We start from the raw sequence: 27,683 nt of genomic DNA on the forward strand, positions 1-27,683 counted from the left end.
TGTCTTTCTCCTATAAACCAAGCACTGAACTCTGGGTCATACTGCCCCCAGCCAATGACTGGCTGCCACAGCAGGGGATTAGATAGAGGGCATATTCAGATTTTGAGCACACGTTCAAGTGTTGGAGTCCTCATGCCTCGCTCTTTGCTGCGTTTTTTGCTTTTTGAGAGTTAGTCTATTTTTTGGTCAATCGAGCCTCTATGCTCCATCGATCATGCTTCCTTCTAAATGGGACCAGTTTTTGGATTTTTCAGTGCCCCTCAAGGGCAGTTTTCGTCGAGTCTTCTTGGAGGCTTCCAGAATATTCTTCAGGTCTACACCGCGAGGATAATGTCGGGCGAGGACGGATGGACGGACCTTCCCTCTTCAAGCTGTGCTCCGACTGCGGTTTGTGGAATGTATACATGGACGACAAGCATTCCCAGTGTCTGTATTGCCTGCACCCGACACATAAGGAGGAAGATTTTTTTTTAAAACTTTTATTTTCAGTTGGCAAAAATTAGTAGCAATTCCATACAGTAAACATTTACAATAAAACTCTGCATTTTACATTTCGTTGCACAGGTATATAGGTAAATTAGCATATAATACAGCAGGTGCGGGGTGTGTTAGCTACAGCCTGGCTCAGTTCTATTATTCGTGACCGGAGAAGTGGGGGGGGGGGGTCCAGGGCCACTTCGGCCCGTTTCTGAAGATAGCTACAGAATGCAGTCCATACATTTTTTGGGACGTGAATGCGCTGGCAACGACGCAATGTACTCCTCCTCGCAGGTTTGCGTCCAAGTAAGTGCATTTAACCACATTATAAAGGTAGGTGGAGAGGAACGTTTCCAAAACTGAACTACACATTTCTTGGCCACCATAGTGCTTATATTTAGAAACTTGGACACTTTCTTGACATTGTCATTGTCCCATACCCCGAACAGCGCACCCAACGGGTCCGGGTCCACCTCCAGTGTCCACTGTCTCGGAAAGAGCCCCCAAGATCTCAGTCCAATATTAATTCAGCATTCGACATGACCAGAACATGTTGTCATGATGCATATCCCCGGAGCACCAGGCCAGGCATCACGCCCCCGGGTAAAAGCCCAGCAGCCCTTTATAGGGGCTCTTTGGACTCTGTCCTGGCGCCGTTGGCGCCAAGCTCATGTTGGACATCAGTCCAGGCTCATAAGGGGACGTGTTTGGTGCACTTACCTGAAGCAGACCATGCTGCACACTCGCCTGATGCAGACCATGCTGCATGAAGAACCAAGCCAAATGAGGCTTAGGAGGGACTATTTTTCTGAAGGAACTATTTTGTTACTTGGGTGGGGCTGTGGAAGAATACTCACAAGGCTATTTAAGCCACGCCCGTGCAGCCACACATGCTTTGCGTTGTTCTGCATCCCAGCAGCTGAACGCTCACCGTGTCTGCTCCTGCACCTGGACTCCAGCCACGCCCGCCTCGAACCTGGAACACCTGTAAGGAAAGAAGAGAAGAGAAAGGTGAAAACCAAGAACTTATTCAACCTTCTTACCTGCATCCGGAATCTTCACGCCAGCATTCCTGAAGGAAGACTTCCATTTAAAAGCACCGCGTTGCTCGCTGCAGCCCCGCGCTTCACTCACCTGTTCCCGAGACGCCGCCCGGCTCCATCGCGGCTCTCGGCACCGGTTGCCACATCTCTTACCTAGGGGAGAGAAGAAGAGACAAAAGGTGAGCAAGGGAAAACAAGAGGAAAGACGAATTTTCAGCCATATTACTTGCCGGCTTTTCTTGGTGAACCATTCCACATCTCGGGTCGGCGCCGCATCTTTGGCAGGTACCGCCCCCCGGCCCCTATGGGGAAAGGACAAAAGACATTACTGGGGAATTATAAAGACATTTAGAGGGGTCCTCATCACTAACTCACCTGATATTACCACCGGCAATTTAACCCCTCAACGCATCGCCTTTGTTCTGCACCTGAAATAAAGGACAGATCACAGGTTAGGAAAAACATAAAAGGAGGCTCACACTTGAACTTTTGCATCTTCATACTTACAGCGTATCGCTCAGAAAAGTCAAGTGGATTTGCCAGCGCCATTCTGAAAACCAGTGAAGTAACTGGACGAACGCGCGCCCCTGCACCAGAAGCAGGATGGAGAGTTCATCCTTCCAAACCATAAGGTGAGCTTAAACCGGGGGTTTTGGAGGAAGTCAGAGAAGAACGAAGGAGGAAAGGGGGGAGCAAGCAGACTATTCAGCAGACAGTTAATCCCCTTTCTCATCTGCAGAAGGATATTCCTACGGGCCAGACAAGCAAGATTTGGGGGTCCTGTTCAATCGGTGGTCCGAATTCTGCGCATCACGCTTGAAGAGGCCACAGCAACCCTGACCAGACCAGCGCCTCCGTGGGAGCCAGGTGAGCGTTACAATGTGTATGTGATCTGCCTCTTCTAGATGGCATCTGGTGCAGGTGTGTCGGGGCCCTGGCGAACCTATTTAGTTTGTGCTGAGTGTAATATACCCTGTTCGATAGTTTATACTGCATACATCGGAATTTGAAGTTAAGGGAGACTCTGCGCATATGTGAGCACATCCTCTTCCATGAGCCATCTGTGACCTCAAGGTCAAGCTCTCCTGCCCACTCGTTGCAGGCTATGACTGGCTGGTCCAGGGACTTTGTCAGTAGCATTTTGTATATGGAGGAGACTAAGCCGCGACTATTGCTAGAGTTGGTTATGTATTGCAATTCGGGTGTTTCTAGGGGTTCGTCCGGGTAAGAAGACCACATGGCATGGACCGCCGCATGCAGTGTGTAATACTGCAGCATCTCCATTGCCGATCTGGAGTGGCCAGGTCACCATGTTTGTGGAGTAATGAAATTGCACTCGGGGAATAGATCAGATAAAGCCTGGTATCCCAATTCCTGCCACCAGTGAGATAAAAGCTTGTGTGGGTTCAAGCCCCGGCAACTCCCAAATGGGGAGCCATCTATAGTATGGGCGCGGGGCTGACATATCAATAAGACAGTGACACGCCCTTAATGTGGATGCTATGGGATCGGCAGCCGCCTCAGTTGTATAGTTGCAATTAAGGACTAGGTACCTAGTGTGCATCCCAGCACCACCAGCTTTTAAAGTTTGACGTGAGGTGGGGCTGTTGGGTGTTTGTACCAGTGCGTATCATACTGGACTTGGGCCGCGTACCAGTATAGGGTTAGGTCGGGGGCTGTGGAGCTCCCCTTCTCATACGGTAATGTCATGTGTTCCCACTTTTTCCGGACTGTGCCCGCGTGCCATAGGAATTGTGCACTCTTTTTGTGTAAATAGTCAAAGTATTTTTTCCCAGCCCATATCGGGACATTAGTGAAGATGTATAGGAGCTTGGGGACCAATATCTTGATAGGGACAACTTCCCTGCCAGTGATTGGGGGGAGGGGGGGTTTAGAGATCGCCATCTCAGCATCTTTGACTCGAAATGTTGTGTGGGTGCAGTGTAATTATCAGTAAGCAGTGACGACCTGGACACCGACGCCTGGACCCCCAGATACTTTATGCCCCCCGTGCACCAACGGAGGGGATATTCACAGGGTGGTTGTTGCGTCGATGTGATGAGCGGGAATATCTCCGATTTTGAATCGTTGAAGCCTGAGAAAGTGCCAATTTTCGTTAAGTCCCGAAGGATAGAATTCAGATGGGAGGCCGGGTCTCTAACGTATAATCTCACGTCATCTGCATACAAAGAAATTATTTCTGGGGTGTCCGTTAAGCATACACCTTTCTGAGCATGCCTCACCCTGACAGTCTGCCATTGGCTCAATGACCAGTGCAAATAGGATGGGAGCGAAAGGGCACCCCTGTCGGGTGCCTCCTAAGTAGTGTGATGGATGCCGAGGTCATGGAGTTGACCAGTACTCTGGCGGTGGGGCACGGATACAGCAATTTAATATATTTGATCATGTAAGGGCCCACTCCCATCCTCTCCAGGACCTGCCACATGCATTCCCATGACACTATGTCGAATGCCTTTTGGGCATCGAGTGTGACCGCCGCGGCAGAGGCCCCCTGGTCGATCCAATACATGACATTGAAAAGCTGTCTTGATGTGAGACGTTGATCGCCCGGGAACAAATCCGCTCTGGTCCTCATGTACGAGATGTGGCATGATTGGGAGAAACCTATTCGCAATGGTCTTGGCGAATATCTTGGTGTCAGTATTCATAAGTGACATTGGCCTGTAGGACCCAGTCTTTGCTGGGCTTTCCAGGCTTTTAGTAAAACTGTTATGAGCGCCTCGCTCAACGATGGAGGGAGAATGGACTCGCCAAGCGGCTCGGACCAGACCTGCAGTAGCCTGGGCGCCAACAGCGCCACATGCTCCTGATAGAATTCAGAGGTGAACCCGTATGGACCCAGGGCTTTACCCTTCGGAAGGTCAGTTATAGCGGTGACTATTTCATCCAGTGTGATCGGCATATCAAGTTGTTCCCTAGTAGATTGGGATATGTCATGGGGATTTGGTCTAGGAGTTCTTGAATGTCTCGTGTGCTATGTTCGCAAGATGGCATGTATAGTTTGGCATAAAAATCAGAAAACCTTTCTCTAATCCTTTGATCAGACTATTGTTGGGTGCCATGTTCATCCCTAATACAGTCAATCTGGACCCTGCCGCCCTACGCCCGGACCAGTCCTCCCAGGTCTATCACCTTCCCCATATTTCCTCACTGCATAGGGGTGGGAGAGGTATTGTATCTCCCTTAGGGCATGCGATTCAAACACATCCACTTCCTCCCTAATTTGCGCTAACTTAAGGGGGCTGGCAGCAGTCGCACACTCGCGTTCTAGGTCTTTGAGTTTGGCCTTGCAGCAGTGCAGATCGCTTCTGATGGTTTTTAGCACTCCTGCCTCCAGGGAAATGGACATGTCCCTTATGTACGCTTTAAAGGCCTCCCAGCGGACCCCCATGGTAGTGCCCTTTTCCGCATTGTATTAGAAGAATGTTTTATGTCTGAGGATCTCCGCCTTAATGACTACCTAGTACAGCTTCCGACTTGAAGCGCCAGGTGGAGCGGGATGGCGTGCAAGCCCCAGCTCGACCAGAACAGTCACTGGAGCGTGATTGGATAATGTACGAGTGAGTATTTGAGAATCTACAACCCGGCCCACCACAACCGTTGTTACCAGGAAAAGATCTATCCTCGACAAACTATCATACACTGAGGAGTAGTAGGTGTATTCACGATCAAGGGGTGAAGAGTTCACCATACATCCTGCAGGCCAAGCAATTGGATATGTGAGTGTAGTCTCCTAGCAGCACGGGATAGAGCCCTGGGTGCCGTTCCTGTCCTATCAAAATCCGTATTCAATATCCAGTTCATAGCCCCGCCCCATATTATTGGGACCCCGATGTATCCCATCAGCAGTGAAACCACAGTATCAAAGAAATCAGGGGTGTCCACATTTGGGCCATGTGTTCACCAGTTGGTACTCAACACCCATCACAACAGTGTAGAATGACGTACCTGCCCTCAGAATCTATGTGGCTCCTCTTCAGCTTGAATTTAGCCGACTTATGTACTAGCGTTGGAACCCCTCTCGATTGTGTGGTGTAAAACCTTCTGGGCCCTCAGGTTGCTGCTATGCATGATGCGAGGTGGCCCTGAACATGGGTCTCCTGTAATAGTATCTTCACGCTGTGCCTCCGGGCATATGCTGTGAGTCTACGATCCTTGGTGTAGTTCCCTATCCTCCGAACATTCCAGGAAATTATTTGTACAGCCATGTCGCTATCTCAAGGCACATCCTAGACCGCACACCGCTTGTGCGGTCTCGGGCCGCTCCCATCACAACCTTAACAGCATTTTATGTGCAAGACTGCAAGCAGTATGGGCATGTTGTCTGCCCGCTATGTGTAATGCCACAACACTTCTGCCATTTTTTGCATAATGTTCCCCAACTTTAAAACCCCCGCCCTTCCCCCAACTAGCATTGCGTCTCGCTCCCCTCCCTGCGTCAGTATACTGGCGAGCCACCTCCAACTTGGCCCGCTAGCATCTAGGGCCCAACAGGGGCCAGTGCGCAGTACAACTTCCAAACAAAACACTGCTGCTGTGTAGCCGACTCCTAAGTGGACGTAGTGTCACCACTACGTGTTGTACATTTTGGCGATTTTGACCTTCCCCATTGCCTAATGGGACCTTTCGAGCTGGGTGCCAGACCCCAAGAGTATAAAATGTTGACCTAAGCTCTCCTATAGACAGCTCATACACAGCATAGTGGATTAGATTCAGGGTGCAGGCTAGAAGCCATCTGTAACATGCCCCATATAACACATAAACAACCTTGGGCGCCAACAATGGGTCATTGCCATAAGAGCAGCTAATACAACCAACATTCAACTTGCAGTCTAAAGGGCAGGTCTCATCTGCACGGGGTACTCGTAACACATGAAAGCGTGGGATAACGTCTCCCAGTATCTGGGACCACCTGCTGAGCGGGGCTTCATTCTTACTATAGTGTGGTGTAAGCCACACCCTATTACTCAGTGAGGCAGTTAATGCTCGAAGTTACTAACTAAAACACAGAATACAAGAAAAACATGATATTTGAGATATTAACATTGGGGCCAATGCCCGCTCCCGTTAATCGGCGGCGCCGCCTCAGCCCATGGTAGGATGGTGGCAGGATCAGTGGCGTCCACCAATCGGCCTGTGTCTGAGATAGGGGAACTTATCGGAGCCAGCACTACCGCTGGAGATGTATGTCAGAGGCGCCAGTGAGCCGTGAAAAGAGGGGCAAAAGAATGCAGGAGCAGGGCTGCACAGTAGACGCTGGGTAATATAAACTTTAGTCATTATCCATCAAGTCGTCGGCTGGATCGTTCAGTGGGATATGTGCCTCTATGAATTTTACCTCTTCGTCTGGGACTGTAAAAAAGTAAAGCTTATTACGGTGGGTGAACTTCAGGCAAGCGGGAAACAGCATTCCATAGTCCACCTTCCTTTACCTAAGAATTTTCTCCACTCCATTAAATTGCTGTCGTTCCTGTGGAAAAATCTGGGAAGATTCTGATAACTTGAGAGTCCAGTCTGAGTTCCCCCTTTTCACGTGCCAGCCGGAGTATGTGGTCTCTGTAACTCAGGATCTTCGCAATTATCGGCCTTTGGAAATCACCAGGCTTTGGACGAGGGGCCAGCGCACAGTGCACGCGCTCAACAGTGAAGAACTGGGAAAGCTCGGGATTGTCGAGTAGGTCTTTAAGAAAGTTTTCTGTTGCGAGCGCCATGCACCATTTGGTCACGGTTTCAGGGACACCCATGATGTGAATATTGTTCCTTTGTGACCTAGATTCCAAGTCATCACACTTGGCTTTGACAAATTTCATATCCCGGGCGAGTGTGGCAATAGTGTCTTGTAGTGCATGCACCACGTCCTCATTTGCACCAATCCTGGTTACGGCTTCAGTGATCCTAGTTCCGTGTTGGTCAAGTTTGGTTTTGAGTGATGCCACATTAGCATTTATGTCAAGTTTTTCATGAAAGGATGCAAAGTTCTTCGCCATGGATTCCATCATGGCAGTTAAATCAGAGGGGTGGGAGGGGAATCCGCTGATATGTCTGTATTCTCTTGGTCTGCAGGAGAGCGCTCCTGGTCAGGCCTGGGTGCCACCTTGGCGTACCTATCCATGGCTCTGGTCTTGCTGGTCTCTCAAGATCTGTTCGACCTGGTAAGGGCAGGCAAGTGTGTTCGCTTGGTTGGCCGATAGTTCCCCAGGCTCCGTTGAGCTGCTCTACACAACAGCACCTAAGTGTCCCAAACTCTAGTCAAGGCAGAGTTATATCAGCGTAAGGAGTTGCGCAGTCCACAGTTCTGTGCCTGGCGTGCAGCCCCTGGACAGCTCCCCAGTGCGAGCAAGCCAGGTGGGGGGAATTGTACAGTTTCTTGCCCGGGAAGACCGGGAGGTCCATAGGTTTTCAAGGTAGAGGACACGGCCATGGAAGGGGGAGGACCACGGTCTGGCTCACATTCAGCACGCCCGTGTGGCGCGGTGGTTACAATCAGGCCAGTAGTGTACAGACTTTGTTAAGGGAGGTGGCTCACATGAGGCCCCTACGCGCAGTCAAGAGATCGGTATGTGTCAGGCTGTTACGCAGATCAAACAGTGGATGGCCCACGCAGGAGAAAGACTGCCCGAGTACAGTAAATTAGCAGTGCTGTGGTAGTCGTTACGAGAGACGGGTGATCACCATCTGGTTCGTTGGCAGAAGGGGGAGAGTCAGTGGTGCTGCAATGGTGGGGGCATCAGTTTCAGTCGCCTCTAGGAGATCGGCGCAGGGCAGGCTCGTGTTGACCAACTTGGTGTTGGGGGTTTAGAATGTTAGGACACAGCAGGGTTAATCTCCACTGTACTGGTATGTTGGTTTCTGTGGGAGCACACTATCTATTACTCAGCATTGGAAGTACTGCATCAGATGACAGCAGCTTTGAGACCCAGTGGTGGATAAAGATGTGCCCAGTAGATCTAATGCGTATGACAGGCTCCCTGGTAGCCTGGACCTCAGCAGTCAGCCAGAGTGTGTTACTGTGGTTATGAGGGCAGCTATAATGTGGGCGAGGCCACTGATTCAATATGGCTGCGACCACGGCGCTGGGCCAGGCGGTGCACTTGGTGCGGTTGCAAAGTGGATACAACTACCATGTGGTAGTGTGTAGGTGCATCCCTCCAGAGGTGCGGGTCGCAGTCACCAGCCCTGGTGAGTTTACTAGACCCACTGTGTTCAGATCCGCCCAACACATGGAAAGCTATAGGGTCTTGGGGTGACCCGGCCGCTCCCCAACCCCTGCACTTATTCTTGCATCAGTTACAGAGAGCCTTGCCCTCTGGCCAGCATTGATGACTTGTGTTGCGGGGGTGTCAGCGCAGGGCCCCCTGCTCACCCATACAAATCTCTTGCATGCTACCCCGCCTGCGGTGGCAGCAGGGGGGGCCAAACTCAAACAGCGATCAGTAGGAGCACAATGGGAGGGCTCGGCGCTCAGCCTCGGCCCCAACATAGCGACGCAGTGTGGGCGCCAGGGCAGTGGGGGTGCTTCAGGTCAGCAGCTGTAGTGTATGATATCAGTGGCAGGTAGGCTCTCTGCGGCCCTCTGTCGAAGACGCAACCGGCGGGTGTTGTCAAGACGGCCCAGGGGGGTGACAATCGCTCTGGCAGCCCCCCGTCGCAGCCGCAATGCAAATGGGGGGCCTGTAGGGCAGCAGAGCGAGCAAGCTGCTGCTCAATTGTGGGCAGGAATCAGGAAGTCACATATGGTTGCAGTGCAAGCGCAGGCAGACCCGGCCTCCAGGTCCCAGCAACGATCCCTTGGGTTAGTGGGACCAACTAACCCCAAGACTAACTTTGCGGAAGGACTTTCCCCCCAACTGGCTGTACTACTTTGCTGCTGCTGGAACAGAGTGCCAGGGCTTGAGAAATCCATAGTCTAGTGCATCGTCTTTAAGCCAGACCGAAGCTCCAGGAAAATCCTGAGGACCCTCCGAAGCAGGATGACTCAAGCTTGTGTCACCTCACCAGAGTGCTGGACTGAAGGCGTAAAGGAAGTCATCAAGTGTCCAAGAAAATGCAAAGAGACGCTTAACTAAAAATAGCCCTTAGCTGCTGCCGACCTTCAAACTGCAGTGCAGGAGTCCTCCAGACATCCTCCCTCTTGTCCCCATGACTGAGGCCCAGGATCTGCAACCCTGCAACCAGATCAGAAGCCAGCTGGTTCCTCTTCTTCAAACCGAAGGTAATGTGCTGACTAAGGGGTACTTACCTCTTGTGTCTGTAGCTTGCATGATTTCACTTGATACTTGCAGTAGCTGCTTTTTGCGCAGTTGATCCCAGCTCTACCTTTCACAAGCCGAACAGCCTGTGGCCCAACAGTGATTTTCCTACCAACTCTCTAACTTTGCAAGACTTTTGTGCTATCTAAGAAGTGCTGCAGCTCCATAGACATTGTTCAAAGTGACTTTGGCTGTCAAGTCTCCATACAGATTCTTCTGACCCATTGACTTTGATTCTAACTGTCCCACATAGGTGGTAACTTATTTTGAAACTGTTACCGCTTGGAAAGATCTTATCTAGACTTCATTGGGAGATTGAAAATTGCTCACGTGCTCTGAGAACCTGTTAACCTTTTTCCTTTCCCTAACCTTTCCTTTATACAACCTCAGAATTTTACCAAGTGATATATAAATGCTAGTACTGTCCTAGTAATTGAAGTCACCTCGAGGTGTCTAGTTTGTATGAAGCATCTCTAAAGAGTATTTACTTGCTTATCTTGATTCTGAGAATGTTTTATGAAGTATATTTTTGCTACAGCTCACATTTACCCCTCTTGAGACAAGTCTGGCTACAACCTGTGTAGTACATGCCTATAGGTGGTTTACCTAATATCATGAGGACAAGACTGGTGTTGTCTCACACTGGTTTTCTGCATACAATCTTGCCTAACAGTGCAGCTGATCCAAAAAGAGCCTGTAGCTGCCGGCGAGCTCCCAGGTACCTCTGCTGGAGCCCTCCTGACATCCTCACTCTTGTCCCCACGACAGACTCGAACAAGGGTCTACACCGCTGTAGCAAGACAGAATCCAGTTGGACCACTCTTCTTCAAACCAGAGGGTACTGTGTAGGCTTGGAGTACTTACCTCATTGCCTTTTAGCCGTGCTTTTCTCTGTTGAGAATTGCATTGGCTTAACTTTGAGAGTTGATTTCAACTCTCTTCTCGCAGGCTTAACCGCTTGTGACCCTAAAAGTGATTTTTTTTTTTCTAAAAACTCTAACTTTGTGCAAGACTTTCATCTAAGAAGTTGTTAGGCCGAATTGCATGCAGTACTCTCTGGGACCACCACATACAATTAGGACTACAGGTGTAAGAAAAATCAACCTTTGTTAGAAGTCTGTACTACACAGTTAGATTTGTGGTAGCGAGCTGAGCAGCCAGGCTTATCTCAAGAGGGAATGTGAGCAGTACAAGAGGTTACACAGAGGTCTTACAATCAGTGGTTCAAGTAGACACTTCTACTCAAGGTTTCTTGGTAAAACACTTATTAATTTATTACACAATCATTTAGAAAACATTCACTAGAAGGAGGCAACTTAATATTATAGACAAACACACTTCAATAGCAAACCAATAAGTTTCTGAACAAATTAGGCTCCCCTGAAATGGTAGCAAAATGGCATTTCAGTTACTTTCAATGGGAGTAATAAGGCACAAGTTAGCAGAATAGATCACAAATACTTTCTAAGGCAGTGCAAAGGGTTTTTGTTCACTAGAGGACTTGATTTGGTTCAATAGGCCTAGGCCAAAGTCAATGGACTTGTGCCTTGGATAGGAAAGAGCAGTTCTTGAAGTAAACGATAAAGTCGTAGCAAAAGTTCTCAGAAGTAGTTTGTACGAAAAAGAATCACATGTTGGGCCACAATCTAATTAGGCCTGCAAGTTAGGAAAGTTCCACGAACTTTCACCGCGTGAGAAGCGTTCTCTCAATCGGGTTGGCACAGTACCTTAGTATGAAGCAAAAGATGCAGTTGAAGACGTTGGATCCTGGCAGTTCCTGCAGATCTCACTGTTCCTGAGCCTCAGTCGTGGGGATAATAGGGAGGACGTCGGGACTCCTGCACGGGTTTGACGGAAAACGTGGACAAAATGGAGTCACTTGAGTTAGAGTAGCTGTTCATCAAGCACACAAGCTGGTGTCCTTCCCCCTGGTTAATCCTAACCAGCTTCGAAAATGGTATCTAGGTAGCTTACGAGTTGATTGGTCCCACCAACTCAATGGTAGAAGTCATCCTTGAAGGGGCTTCTCTGTCGAAAGGAGCTTTGGCGATTCAGACCTGCAGCAGGGCTTCACCGGGCAAACCAACGGTTCAGGCGTTGCAGCAGCTGCCCTCTTCCAGCTAGTCTTCGGTTCTTTAGTTCCAGTGGTCGACTCTGCTTTCCAGTCCCAGATACTCGCCTTTTAAACAGTTTTCTCCCATTCATTCCAGCCTAGCTGCCACTCACCCAGCAAGGGTGGCTGTCCTTGCCGGACAGTTAGCCAGCCAATCACGCCAAAGTGCATTTGGGTCTCCTAGGAGACTAAGCACAGGGAGTTGTGGGCACCTCCATCCTTTCCTGCCCACCCCAGACACTTGGGCGCCAGAGGCGGTCTTCAGTCCTGGAGCCTGCCAAAGGCATGGAAGCAAAGGGACCAAACCTGGTTTGGCTTGCAGAGACGAACACTAGAAGGACCTTTTCTAAAAAGAAATGCAGAAAAAAGACCAGGACCCTGTTGAGGAGAATTCTCATAAATATGCGAATTCCCTTCACCTTAGAGACCCCCAGAAACTTTGCTGGATTTTGAGGACTTGATTTTTTTACCTGGAGAGTGAGCCTTTTTTTTCCCCACTCATGTATTTTGAGGTGTGTTTTTACCTGTGTGTTCTTTGGTTATGGAGTTTTAGATAACTTCATAGGCATCATCTTTTCATGTGTCTCACAGCACCCTCAGTGCAGTGACACAGGTCTATCTTTTTGACTTCGCCTAGGTTTAAATACCTTCTCTCGGATAAACTACCGTTTTCCAGAGAATGTAAAATGAAATTGACCCAGCACACACCATTTTATAATGGAGTGCTGGAGGGGTTAAAGTATCCCGTGTCCAACTACTCATATAGCAGTCAAATGCTAACCTTTCTTATTGAAAAGGCTGGTGGCAGTGGTTTTACAACGAACTACCATGATTTTTCCCCGACGGCGTACACCGGTAGCTAAAAATCACGGGAGTCATGTTTTTCAAGATGGCGCCTTAAGCCCCTTTGTTTAAACCGGTCCCGGTCTTTTTTTTGTTTCTTTTTGGAAAGGTCCTTCTAGTGTTTCTCTGCACGCCAAACCAGGTTTGGCCCCTTGGTTAGTATGCTTTTGGCGAGCTTCAGGACTGAAGACCGCCTCTGGTGTCGGAGTGTCTGGGGTGGGCAGGAAGTGAGGGAGGTGCCCGAAACTCCCTGTGCTTAGTTTCCTGGGAGACCCAAATGCACTCTGGTGTGATTGGCTGGCTGACTGTCCGGCAAGGACAGCTACCTTGCTGGGTGAGTGACATCTAGGCTGGAATGAATGGGAGAAAACTGTTTAAAAGGCGAGTCTCCAGGACTGGAAGGCAGTCGACCACTTAAACGAAAGAACCGAAGAAGAGATGGAAGAGGACAGCTGCTGCAGCTCCTGGACCGTTGGTTTGCCCGGTGAAGCCCTGCTGCAGGTCTGAATCGCCAAAGCTCCTTTCGACAGAGAAGCCCCTTCAAGGAAGACTTTTACCTTTGAGTTGGTGGGACCACTGAACTGCTCAGACTACCAACTTGTGTAGTACAGACCTACACCAAAAGGTGGGATGCCTAATACCAAGCAGATAAGTGTTGTGCAGTCTCAGTGTGACTGCATCAATTCTTACCCAACAGATACAACTAACCAACTATTTTCCTTCCCCAAAATCACTCTTGTAGGTGTATGCAGACTAAATACAATTAGCTTATTACTTTGTGGGTGCCCATTATTACCAATGGAACTGTCAAACCCCTGTAACAATTCTATGCGTACACCAACCACCAACTAAGTGACTCTTTGAAAGTATTGAAAAGTATACCCGCGTGTGTTTGTGCTAAGTATTTAACAGTGACTCTTGTGTAAATATATCTATTTTAATATAAATGCGGCGATATTCACGCACCATATCTAGAAAGACAGTGGAAATTTAGCACATCACTTCTAAAGTCTTACCTCTAAATTGGACTTTAGGAAAACTCCCAGTGAATGGGAAATCGAATAAAAGGTGAGGTTCCTGAGACAGAAAGCAAGTCGACCACTGGAACAGAAGGTCCAAAGCTGAAGACGACCAGACACCTAACCATGAAGCGCCACTGCTGTCCTGACCCCATTTTCTTATCGACAGAGGAACTCTGAAGGACTCATTCCCTCTGGCTAGTGGGACCAAACAGCCCAAAGACTAACTGCAGATCGCACCATCCCCCGAGATGCTGTGACCTTAAAAGGCTGCAAACCGAGACTAGCAGGGGACCTCCAAATCATTTGCAGTGCATCGTCTTTGCGTGAATGAATCCTCCTAGAACTTTGGTGAGCCCCAGTTGGACCTCCAGAGGCACAATCCCACTCATCCAAGTCCACTCACCAGAGTGCAGGACTGCAGAATCAAGGATGATCGACTGGGCGGTAACTTTTCTGTTGGAGCTGATAAAAGGAGCCAAAACCGCAGCAGACGTGGGAAATTGAAGAAATCCTTGCTGAGGGTCCTTTCTTGTGACTGCTGCTGTGACATCCCATTCAGGGGCCTTCCTTTCGTCACCAGACCGAGGAATCACGAGACCTGGTCCGTTGCTGCTGCACAGTAAATAATCCAGCTGCATTTTCTTCAGCCACCCTAAAGGTACTGTGGGGCTTAAGGTAGAATTTACCTGATGCCGAATAGTCGTTCCAGTGTGACCAGAGTAAGATAAAAGGTGTCCACACATACCTTTGGCCCAGGCTTAATAGCTTGTGCTCATTCCTTTGCAGGGTGTTTATAAATTGTTTTCTGATGTTTATTCTGCTTAGAATCACATGCTGTGCATAGTCCAACATGCAGTGGACACTGCAGAGTATTGCATCTTGTTTTTCGAAAGTCGAAAAGGAGACGTCGACATGCGGTGTCTGTAATGCTATCCCTATAGTGACGTGTAGTGTACCCAAAATCCCTCGCGTGTCGAGATCCCTCAGATTGTTTTTTTCTGCCCAGAAAACTGGTTGCCTTATGCGGAGCTCGAAAGAGACATTGCCATTACTCGACCCTTGGTCGATTTGTTAGTTATTGTTAACTTATACCACCTCCAACCCTCTTTCGACATCCATTCAATTTCCCCGCCGAGTCAAGATCTTCGACTGCAGTGGTTTCAACGAAGATGATCCTATCGGCGCTGCCGAACACGTGGCCCGGCCTCTCCGGCCTACACAGTAGGGAGCGTGGGGGTCGGGGTGGACATATCTGCTTGTACTAGAATGCCTTTCCTTTTCTCCCCCCTTTCCTTCCGCGTTATCACTGGTTACATCCTCAGCTATGGAGAGGACTCCTTTTAGATTTTGCCCACGTAAGGGCAAATTTCCATGGAAGGACAAGCATAAGCGGTGTAACCGCTGCTTACCCCTCGACCACAACGAAGCGGAGTGCGGGCTGTAAGCTCCTTCGTCCAAAAACTTTGAAGGAAATCAGGGTCAAAAGGTGGGCAGCCTACGGCATGTCGAAGGCTGATTCCTCACCCGCGGCCGCTTCCTCCGTAACAGAGGTTGTTGACCTCTCATTGGAGCGCTCCCGCTCCATCGCATCTATCCCCAGCCCCGAAAAGCTTGGCTCCGGCCCAGTTTATGGGGATGTACACCCCGGCGACGCTGACGCACACGAAAAAGTCAATAAAAACACAACCCACGGCCATTCGTCGAGTAAATTGAAGAAGGCCTCAGCACCAAAGGAGGTGCCCAATCAACCGGCTGCCTCCGCCGACTGGAAGGGCCGGCAGCCCTCTGCGCAGTCACATGCGCACCTAGCGACTGGGCCGTCTACAACTAAGGGCGCTACCACCAAAACATTTGTCGATATGCCTCGGAAGAAGGTGTCCGTCGACGGTAAGTTTCCAGCTCTGCCAAACTATTCACGACCAGCCCTTGACAGAGAAGTTAGTCATGGAAAGCATAGCTAGTCTCCAAAGACTCACAAACGGCTGGTGAAGGAGTCACCAAAGCCCGCTCAGGTCTGGGAGATGCCGAAATCTACAGAGGGTACGCCAGAACCTCCCCCACGTAGAAGGGAAGACCCAGAGATACGTCCCCATTGTCGGGCCCACGGGAAGGCTTCTCAGAGGGCGACGGGGGTAGATCCTCCACTCTATGGGAGAGATCTCGAAGCCTAGAGGTGGAGGAGCAAGCCTTTCCGCCACTAGACCGTTCAGGGTCATCCCAGTGGACTAGGGAAATATTTGAATCCTGTATGGACAGGCTAGATAGGTTTGTATCTACTTCTGAACACATTTCACCTAAAAGGCCAAGGGAGGTGCTCCCTGAAGACCCTAGAGCCAAATTCCCAAGACTTTTTGACCCACTTGAGGAGGAAATAGACACATGACCTCACTGGAGACTACCCCTTAAGTAGATTTTGTTGAAAGAATAATCGAGGAAAAGCCGCCTGCTAGCCAAACCATACCCCTCCTCGTCTCAATCTAGAGACGCCTCGTTCCCTCTTTAAACCTGCATTGGTTGGAGGTGTCCAATCCAAGAATCAAAGCTTTTTAGCCCCTTACCTTCTGATCCCTTATACATTAGGGGTCATTCCATACCAGATTCCCTGGTAGTAACCACCACAAGGAAAAGGGCGGGTGTTCCTCTATCTACTAGTGATCCACCTCTGGACAAATAGGGGAAGAATCTCTATGCCTCAGGGAAGAGGATTACATCCTCGGCAGCTTTTGCCACGGGTATTGCCAACAATACAACCTTGTTGGCTAGTTACGCCGATGCCCAATGGGGACTGTTGCGTGAAGGCCTACAAGAAGTCCCGGAGCCCTTGCGAACCCGAGTAACCACTGTGACAGAAGGTACCCAGGTAAACCAGAGCATCCTCAAGAACACCTTAGATGCTGCAAAAACTGCTGGGCGTTCCCTACTCCAGGGCGTAATCCTCAAGTGAGATGCTTGGCTCAGAAACTCAGGTTTCAAGCCAGAAACACAGGCGTCCCTCATCAACAAACCCCTTAAAGACTCCATCTTGTTTGGTAAGGCGGTTGATGACGCACTGGAAACAGCTAAAAAGGAGCGTGAAACATTAAAAACCCTGGACCAAATCACAAGACCTCCTAATGAGCCCGGTTATGGCAACAGGCTCTTTTTTTCGTGGCCAACGACAAACTCTGCAACAATACACCTCAGCCAGCAACTGGTCCTTCCGGGAACCAGTAGACAGTATGCTCAAAGAGGACAACGTTGTGACAAGGGAAGAGGTCGGGGGCCCCACTCCTAGAGGATCCCCGGCTACCACCACCAAATGACACGAAAGTTCAGGTCCCCACCCATGCATCTCTGGTCGGGGGCCGGTTAACATTTCTGCAGGCTTATGAGGGAATTACCAGACCGTTGGGTACTGTCAACAATAGCCCACGGTTACTACATCAAATTCAGTCGGTCCCCAACATTCAAACCCCCCAAAGGGAAGACGGCTATCACCAGAACACCTCTCCATCCTTCTTCAGGAAGTCGAACTGCTGCTGGAAAAAGGATCCATAGAGGTTGTGCCTCTATCACAGGTAAAGGAGGGTGTTTATTCATTGAACTTCCTTGTACCCAAAAAGGATCTAACCATGCGCCCTGTATTAGATCTGCGCCCAGCGAACAAAATTTGTAAAGCCTCACATTTTGTATGGTGACTTTGCAAGAGGTAATCCCCCTGCTCACACAGGGGGATTACATGGCAACATTGGACATGAAAGATGCATACTTTCCTATTTCAATGTTGCCAGCACACAGGAAATACCTCAGTTTCATGATAGAAGGTAAACACTATCAGTTCAAAGTGCTACCCTTCAGCATAGCCTCAGCGCCAAGGGTATTCACGAAGCTAGTGGCAGCGGCACACCTGCGCAGGTTGTCCATTCTGGTCTATCCTTACCTCGACGACTGGCTCATAACCGGGGATTCTTATGAAACATGCTTCTCAAATACCCAAAAGACTGTAGACCTTCTTGTTCCACCTGGGCTTCTCCATCACATAGAAGTCCAATCTAGACCCCAGCCAAGTCGAGCAATTCCTAGGGGCTCTAATTCCAACAAAAGACTGCCTTGTCTTCCCCTCAAACGAGAGGGTCTAAAACATGCTGTTTCAGATCCCTCACTATGTAGCCAGTCGAGAGGTGACGGTACGAAAAGCCATGCAATTGCTAGGAATGATGGCGTCATGTATTTATTTGGTCCCTCACGCGCGCCTGCGCCCAATGCAGCAGTGGCTCATCAGCCAGTGGTGTCAGGCGAGCGGACAATGGGACGATCTAGTGGTCGTCTCGCAAGCGTTGGTTCTCTCGCTGCGGAGGTGGTCGAGGGAAAACCTTGTGTTGGGGAAATCCTTCGCCACCCCGCAGTGGATGCCAGTCTAACCAGACTCATCCCTCACAGGATGAGGGGGCTCACCTATCCCATCAGACTGCACACAGGGTTTGGACCCCAAGTGTGGCGTCCAAACACATAAACCTGCTGGAATTGTTGGCGGTCTTCAAAACACTGAAGGCTTTCCAGACACACCTACAAGGAAAAACAGGTCTGATCCTCACAGACGGCACCACGGCCATGTACTACCTGAACAAGCAAGGGGGCACTCACTCTCCAGGATTGTGCAAGCTGTCCCAGAATATCTGGAAGTGGGCTCTCAGGCACATGTTCCTATTATCTCAACATGTACCAGGGGAACTCAATCTTCCTGCAGACGAACTCAGCAGAGACTTCCCTCTACCCGCAGGGTACGAATTGGGATTACACGAAAACATCGTCCAACGTTTTCGCAGAATGGGGCTTCCCAGAGATCGACTTGTTTGCAACTCTAGAGAACACCCAATGCCAAGATTACGCCTCCAGGTACCCCCCAGAACCGCTGCAAAGGGAACGGTCTCTGGATAACATGGTCAGGGAAATTTGTCTACGCTTCCGCTTCCCCGGCCACCCCCTGACTCCCCTTCTCAACAAGATGGTGCACAAGATGCGCCACGAACCAGTTACCATGATACTGGTGGCCCCCATGTGGGCCCGCCAACCCTGGTTCGCTCATTTGATGGAGATGTCACTGTCTCCTCCAGTGAAACTACCCTGCCCGTACATGTCACGGGACAGAGGCCAAATGCTGCATCCATGCCCACAGACCCTGAACTTGGCAGCCTGGTTCCTGAGGTCATAGAATTTGGACATTTGCAGCTCCCTCAGAGATGCATGGACATTCTCAGGGAGGCAAGGAAACCAAACTCATTACTGCTACTCTAGTAAGTGGAAACGGTTCATCTGGTGTAACTCAAAGAGCATCAACCGTTGACTGCTCTCCCACACATTGTTCTATACCTGACTCACTTGCTGGACTCGGGTTTAGTCTTTAATTCTATTAAAGTTCACCTAGCTGCACTTTCCGCCTACACTGTCTCAACGTGAGGTGTCATGGTGGAAGGTTCCAGTTATTAAAGCCTACATGGAAGGAGTGAAAAGAATTCACCCTCCTATATCTAACCCAGCTCCCGGATGGGACCTGAACATTGTATTAACCAGTCTAATGGGCTCCCCCTTCGAGCCCATGCATAAAGCGACACTTGAGGATCTCACGCTTAAGACTGATTTCTTAATAGCTATCACCTCCATTAGGAGAGTGAGTGAACTACAAGTGCTCTTTATCTTAGATCCCTTTGTAACAGTTCACAAAGATAAGGTGGTTCTACGCACAGACCCTAGGTTTGTACCGAAATTCATTTCAAAGTTTCATGTCAACCTGTCTAAAGAACTACCAACGTTCTTTCAAAACCCATCAAACTTGGGAGAAAAGAGCCTGCACACACTTGATGTGCGCAGGGCGGTCATGTTTTATATGGAAAGAACTCGACCACTAAGAAAGACTAATCAGTTCTTTGTCTCAGTGGCGGCAGGAATAGGAGATGCAGTTTCCAAATCCACTATATCTAGATGGATTGTCCAGTGCATCAATCTGTTACACTCTTGCTAAGAGAACTGCCCTTCAAGCCTAGAGCACATTTCACTCGAGGCACTGGGGCATCCATAGCATTCATTGCAAATGTTCCCCTTGAGTCCATTTGCAAGGGGGCAACCTGGAGTTCTGTACACACCTTTACAAAACACTATTGTCTAGATGCCCATTCTAGATCTGATTCCCAGGTGGGACAAGCAGTACTAAGACCTCTTTTCTCTACTGTTCCTTCTCACAACCCACCTCAAACTCCAGGTACTGCTCGCTAGTCTATGCACATCATGAGATTCTAAGCAGATTAACAAACATCAGACATGCATTACTTACTGTAAAAGCATTTCTGGTGGTTGTATCTGCTTCGATTTACATGCGCCCGCCCTCCCCGCTCTTATTACTTTCTCTTTTCTGTACTCACGTTCGTCATAAGGCTCCCTCATGGCAGATAAAATACAGAGGGATCTCGACGCGTGAGGGCTTTTGGGTACACTGCACGTCACTATAGGGATAGTATTACAGACAGGCTTATGTCGACATCCCCTTTTCGACTTTCTAAAAACAAGATGAAATACTCTGCAGTGACCACTGGATGTCGGACTATGCACAGCATGTGAGTTTAAGCAGATGCAACCATCAGAAATGCTTTTACGGTAAGCAATGCATGTCATCCCACTAAAGCATTGTAAGGGAGAATTCCCATTGCTGTGCTAATTCCCTTCAACCTTAGAGACCCCCAGCTCTTTTGCTGGACTTTGGGACTTTTTGATTTTCTATCCTGGACTGAGAGACCTTTTTTCTCACTCTATTTTATCTTATCTGGACTGTTTCTTTTGGTTGTGGAGTCTGACAAACTCCATAGGCATCACCTTTTGTATTGTGACACACAGCACCCTCAGTGCAGTGTCACAGAGAAGTCCTTTGGATTTCTCAAGGTTTAAATACCTTCTCTTAGATAAACTACTGTTTCCAAGAGAAGTAACGTGAATTTGACTTTACTTACCGTTTTTCTCTTTGTAGGCCCAGCACACACCATCTCATGTGAATGCTGGGTTTGGGGGGAGGGTTACTTAGTATCCCCTATGTCTACCTTCTCATGTAACATTTTTTTATGTTACCCTTCCTATTAATAACTGGTAGCAGTGGTTTAATTTTCCTGCCATTGTGCGTTTTTACTGCAGGCTGAATCCTCAGCTGTAGTATTGCACCCATGGGTGCCCATTTTGTCAAAAATGGCCCTGGTATTCTTTTTTTTCCTACATGGACACTGATGAACTCTTGACTAGTTTGGGATTGAACTGGTAAAGCATTAGGAGCCTTGAAGTGTTGCTAAGAAGTAGCTCACTGCTATTGGTGTTGAATAACCCCCCCTCTTCCTTCCTACAAACTTTGAGTGACTTTGTAAATTAATCAAACTGCCATTTCTCTGTAACAAATGCTTGCGTGTGCCACTACTATTTAAACAGTGGAACTGTCATTACTGCCATTTTCTGTAAAAATTGTAAGCGTGACCAACTACTATTGAAGCAGTGACCTATGAAAAGTGTTGTTGATATTTCCTGTGTGTTGGTTAGTCTAAAATAGTACTTGCCTCCCATGCCTTGTGCATATAAATTAAATGTGTATTTTAGTGTAACTTCCAGTGTGAAAGTGTTTCTTTGGGCTCATGTATTGACTGGGTTAATTCTACTTACCTACAGCTCACAACCTCCTCACAAGATAAGCCTGACTGCTCTGTCTTTCTAACAATCTTTTGGGTAATACAGACTTGTACGAGTTGGGGACATGTATACAAAGGGATATTTTAAATCATACCCCCAGGTGGACTTTAGGAAAACTCCCCTAACAGTAATTACAAGTTAACTTGTACCAAATATACACTTGACATTGGCTTCTGTTTGACTGATTGGTACTGGGCTGTGCAGAAATATGCCTATCCTTCACATAATGTATGCAGTGGAGGGGGTCTTTTTCCCTTTCACTGTTTCATTCTTGCCATCATGTGCATTTTTCATGTTTACTTTCCACTTCCTCCTGCAGGGTCTGTCGCTATGAATTTCCCTCCTGATGTGTTCATCATGGACACAATTGGTGGTGGTGAAGTGAGTCTTGGGGACCTTGCAGATTTGACGGTTACTAATGACAATGACCTCAGCTGTGATGTAAGTTTCAGAAACACTCCAATCTCCGTGGCTCTTTACTTATTTTGCCTGAATTTAATTTTTCATTTTTTTGCATGCGTTTCTGCTCAGTCTCCCCCTCCCACGCTGATTTTGTGGTCCTTTCTTGGCATGTTGCCGGTCCACAAATAGAAACTTGACTTTTTTTGTTTGTTTGTGCTCAATCCCATTGGATATACATTTACACAATATAGAAAGAGGATTCCCTTTCTTTCAGCTTGCAGATGGAAAGGACGCCTTCAAGAAGACTTGGAACCCCAAGTTCACGCTGCGCAGTCACTATGACGGCATTCGAGCTCTGGGTTTTCACCATATGGAGTCTGCTCTGATTACTGCCTCTGAGGATGGTACACTGAAGCTTTGGAACCTTCAGAAGACTGTTACTACCAAAAAGTAGGGGCTGATGGAATGTTATGAATGTGGGATTGATCTTTGGATTTAAGGCAATTTGTAACTTGTGGGTATGCACTGCTGAATACTTGTTTCCAGTTTGTGTCCCTCCAAGAAAAGTTATTTCTATGTATTGTTTTCTAGAGCTACTGCAGCTGGCCGTTAATTGTACGTTAAAAGGTCTATTGCATATGCTTCCTCGACTGGCTGTTGGAGCTAGTGGGGGGGGTCCCTTTGTGTGTTTGGCAAGTAATTGGAGATTCTGTGACACTTACAAGGATTGCTTTGTGGTGCCATGTTATTTTTCCACCATAGGTTTCAATGCAATCTCATCTTATTTTCCTATGTTGGTGTACCATTGCCTTAGTTTTTGAGTCTTTTTTTTTTTTAATAGCTTTACTTACCTGCTCATCTCATTTAAGTTAAGGGCACAGGTGAATCTTTAAGGCTAGCAAAGCAGGGGCACTGTTTCGCAGTCATGTTTTTCTGTATTGATTTACTATACCACACACAATGTTATAGTAGAGTGCTGCAGGGGTATTTTGTATCCCCTTTTTTCTGAGCAACAGTGTGCATTTATGTGCCTAAGAAAGGATGGTGGCAGTGAACTGTTATATATATATATATATATCTCTGAGCACCATTTTCTTTACTGCATGATGTATTTTAGAGTACCATATACTAAAGAAAGCTCTGTGGTGTAAGCCCTGTCCTTTGAGATGCCACGCGGGACGGAGCTCTGTCTCCAGTGGCAGTGTAACCCACTATTACAAGATGATTGTGAAAATAATTTTGAGACCAGCACACTCATTGTGATTAAGAAGATCTGTACAGAAGTAAGTTAATAATAAGCAGAAATTAATAATCTGCACCATGAATCTTGTTCTATGAAAATGTACTAAACACTGTTGGGTAGAATTTTCATTTTGTGTGTAATTCTCCCCACCTGGTGTGTCCCCCAGCACTTTTTGCTGGATTATTGGATTTTTTTTGTCAGACTACTGAGCGAGTGGTAACCCTTTTGCTCACGCATTCTTTTCTGTGAGTCGGAGAACACATTTTGGTTTCTCTTGATGGAGGCTGCTTTCCTCCCATCTTTTTAAGGCATCTGTGCTTTCCTATTGCAGTACACAGCACCTTTTGTGCAGTGTTGCTGGAAGCTCCTTGAGCTTCACTCTTTGGTTTTCTTTTACATTCCTGTGATAACATACTGTTACCAGGTTAAGGGGATATTTTTGTTATCCTACCTATGCTTTTCTTTTGTGAGATCAGCACACCCCAACTTATGCAGAGTGCTGAGGGGGAAACATTGTATCCCCTTTCTCACTTCTGTAACTTTCTAGTTAGTGGCAAGTCTGGCTGGTGGCAGTGGATATTTTCTACTGATTTTCATGAATTTTACACGCAGGCTGCTGTTGCAGCTGCAGCAAGTGGGGGCACATGAGTCACCATTGACCTAAAAAGGTGGCCGTCTTCTTTTTTCGCCTTGCTCTGCTAACCTGGGTGGTAGAGCTTGCTCACTCCTTTCTCTTTGACAGGCTCCCATTGAGAAGCCCACCCGGATGCTCCAGAGTCTGGAAGGACAGGAAGCTGGGCAGACACCGAAACCCCTCAGGTCTTTGTCCGCAGTAAGTCTGCTTAGATCCAGTTCTGACTGGGTGCCTGGCTGTCCCCGTGGGGACAGCCCACACCCAAAGTTTGAATGTTGCATTGTTAGTTAAGATTTTCATATTGATGATACATCTTCCTGACCTGTGTCAATCCCAGAACTTTTTTGCTTTACTGGTGGATTATTTTTCCCTATACCTGTGTGGGAACCTTTTTCCACACTCGCAGAATCTTTTATTTTTACCATGGGGGTCATTTTTCTAGGCTCTCCATAGTCTTTTTAAAGTTATCCTTTTTGAAAGCTTTTTGGCAATAAGTGCCAGTTGTTGCTAAGTTGCCCTCGGGGCTCCCCTTTTTTAACTTTCTCTGGCTAACCCTGAGAGAACTAAAATTCCCAAGGGTAGAAAGGATCTTTAGATCCCTTTTACATTTTATTTAGCGAAACCAGCACACTCCACCTTATGGGGAGTGCTGGGGGGATAGTTTTAGTGTGAAAGAGGATACAATGTAACAATTCTGTTACAGGGACGAGCTTACCTTTAATGGCTGGTGGCAGTGATACCTTTTTATTAATTTGGTACACCTTTACTACGGCTATTTGTGCAGTCCCGGTAAAAGCACCCATGGGTGCTAATTTTACCAAAATGGCCCATGTCTTGTTTTTTTGCTATTTTAGTGTTTATTGTCCTTTCTTTTTCCTTCCCCTGACATCCAAGGTGGGAAATTCCTTTGTTGCGATTTTTCTTTGGCTGGAGCCCCCTAGACACCCGCACAGGTTCCAGTCTGTTTGTGAAGGCATGAAGCGAGGGAGGAGTCCAAAACTCCACAAACCTTTGTCTTCCACCTTGCCTGAAAGGGGACAAATGCCAGTGGGTGGGCTGGCTGTTCTGATTGGACAACCACACGCCCCTTGTTGTAAAATGCAGGCAGAGAATGCAGAAGTTGTGCTGTGTAGTAGTTAAATACTCAGAACCTGGAAGCTGAACACAAGTCGACCACTGGAACCAAAACCGAAGAGAATGATAAAGGAAAAGTGGCTGTGACTATTTCCAGCGACCGAAGAGTCTGATGTGTTAGCTGAGCTGCTGTAGTGCTTCCATCCGTCAACCTGGGGACTCTGGAAAGGACGGTCCGACCCAGAGCCTGGTGAGACCCTCGACTCATGATGAACTGCATTCTGAGCAATCACACTGCGTGCTGCGACCTTGCAGAGCTGCTATACTCCAATACCCTGGGACCTCGAGCTATTGTGCAGTGCCCGGTCTTCACAATTCCGAATCTTGCAGAAACTTTATGGGCATCCTGCTGGAACTCCAGATGCACACATCCAGTCTGAAAAGTCCCCTCACCAGAGTACTGGACCTTTGTAACGAGAATCCGACCAGTGATATTCTGTCTTCTGTGCACCTGAAAAAGGGCCAAATCCACAGAGCCTCATGCAGCCATGAGGAAAACCTTGCCTAGAGCCTTCCCTGTTGATCCCTGCTGCAAAATCCATTCCAAGGTCCTGTTTTCAGTCACCATGACAAGGAATTCACTGACAGGGTTTTGGCTGCAGGTCCTGAAGTTTGCCTGCAAAACCTTGATCTGCGCTCGGGGTTGGGGAGAATTTTCTGTGCTAATTACCTTCAACCTTGGAGACCCCCAGCTCTTTTGCTGGACTTTAGCACTTTTTAATTTTCACCCTGGAGAGAGTGGGCCCTTTTTCTCCCACTCATGTGTTTTGATCTGATTTTGATTATCTGTTTCTTTTGTTTTTGGAGTCTGACAAACTCCACGGGCATCTACTTTTTATATGGTGACACACAGCACATTCAGTGCAGTGTCACAGGGCAATCCTTTAGATTTCTCATAGGGTTTAAATACCTTTTCTTTGAACCACTGTTCCCAACAATAGTAAAGTGAAATTGACTTCACTTATCTCTGTTAGGGAGAATTCTCAAATGTGCTAATTCCCTTCACCTTAGAGACCCCCAGCAACTTTGCTGGATTTTTGAGGACTTGATTTTCGTATCTGGAAAAAGTGAGCCTTTTTTTCCACGCTCATGCATTTTGATATGTGATTTACACTTGTGTTCATTTATTATGGAGTTTTAGATGACTCCATAGGCATCTTTTTGTGTTACACAGCACCCTCTGTACAGAGACACAGAGTTGTCTTTTAGACTTCCCAAAGGTTTAAATACCTTGACTGGGATAAACTACTGTTTCCAAGAGAATGTAAAGTGAAATTGACTTTACTAGTCTTTCCAAATTTATAGACCCTGAGCACACCATCTTACAATGGAGTACTGGAGGAGTTACATAGTATCCCCTGTGTCTAACTACTCATGTAGCAGTCAAATGCTACCCTTTCCTATTGAAAAGGCTGGTGGCAGTGGTTTTACAACAAACTACCATGATTTTGCCCGACTGCGAACGCCGGTAGCTAAAAATCACGGGAGCCTTGTTTTTCAAGATGGCGCCTTAAGCCCCTTTGTTTAAACAGTTCCCGGTCGTCTTTTTTCGGCATTTCTTTTTGGAAAGGTCCTTATACTGTTTGTCTCTGCGCGCCAAACCAGGTTTGGTCCCTTTGTTCATATGCCTTTGGCCTGCTTCAGGTCTGAAGACTGCTTCTGGCGTCTGAGTGTCTGGGGTGGGCAGGAAGTGAGGGAGGTTCCTGAAACTCCCTGTGCTTCGTCTCCTAGCAGATCCAAATACACTGGCGTGATTGGCTGGCTGACTATCCGGCAAGGACAGTCACCCTGCTTGGTGAGTGGCAACTAGGTTGGAATGAATGGGAGAAAACTGTTTAAAAGGTGAGTCTCTTGGACTGGAAAGCAGAGTCGATCACTGGAACGAAAGAACCGAAGACTAGCTGTAAGAGGACGGCTGCTGCAATTCCTGGATCGTTGGTTTACCCAGTGAAGCCCTCATGCAGGTCCGAATTTCCAAGCTCCTTTCAACAGAGAAGCCCCTTCAAGGACGACTTCTTCCTTTGAGTTGGTGGGACCAATCAACTCGTAAGCCACCTGGATACCAGTCTCGGAGCTGGTTAGGATTAACCGGGGGTGGGAGGGACACTCCAGCTTGTTTGCTTGAAGAACAGCTACTCGAACTGAAGTGACTCAATTTGTTTGCGTTTTTCCAACCATTCCGTGTAGTGCAGGAGTCCCCAACGTCCTCCCTCTTGTCCCCACGACTGAAGCCTCAGGAACAGTGAGATCTGCAGCAACTGCCAGGAACCCACGACTTCAGCTGCATTTGTTTATTCATACTAAGGTACTGTACCAACTCGATTGAGAGAACACCACTCTCGCGGTGAAAGTTTGTGAAACTTTCCCAACTTGCAGGCCTAATCAACTTCTGATCCAACAAATGATTCTTTTTCGCCTAAACTACTTCTGAGAACTTTCGCTAAGACTTTACCCTTTGATACCCTTTGATACCAGCACTGCCCTTTCCCATCATAACACTAGCCCATTGACTTTGGCCCAGGCCTATTGACTTGAATTTAACTCTTCTGGTGAACAAACTATTTGCACTGTCTAACAAGTATATGTGGTCTAATCTACTTACCCTTGTGCCTTTTTGCTCACTTCTAAGTAACTGAACTGCCTTTTGGCTCCTATTTCTAGGGAACTCAAACTGTCTTAAAATGTTAGTTGTGTATTGAAGTGTATCTGTGTATAATACGTTGCCTCCTCCTAGTGAAATGTTTTCTAAATTATTGTGCAATAAATTGAGTTTTACCAAGAAACCTTGAGTATAAGTGTCTACTTGA

At 47.8% G+C, this 27,683-nt stretch overlaps 1 protein-coding gene across 1 annotated transcript in view; it reads left to right on the forward strand.

Annotated features, from left to right (window-relative positions):
* Positions 1 to 27,683, forward strand: part of STRN4 (striatin 4) — a 563,587-nt gene that overhangs the window by 279,948 nt on the left and 255,956 nt on the right. Inside the window, exons 9-10 of the mRNA XM_069644583.1 lie at positions 21,783 to 21,904; positions 22,140 to 22,315. Of these exons, the coding sequence (XP_069500684.1) occupies positions 21,783 to 21,904; positions 22,140 to 22,315 (298 nt within the window). The remainder of the gene's footprint in view (positions 1 to 21,782; positions 21,905 to 22,139; positions 22,316 to 27,683) is intronic.

The sequence above is a fragment of the Ambystoma mexicanum genome, chromosome 2p (assembly GCF_040938575.1).
Source record: "Ambystoma mexicanum isolate Mex_15411 chromosome 2p, UKY_AmexF1_1, whole genome shotgun sequence".
Classification (NCBI taxonomy): domain Eukaryota; kingdom Metazoa; phylum Chordata; class Amphibia; order Caudata; family Ambystomatidae; genus Ambystoma; species Ambystoma mexicanum.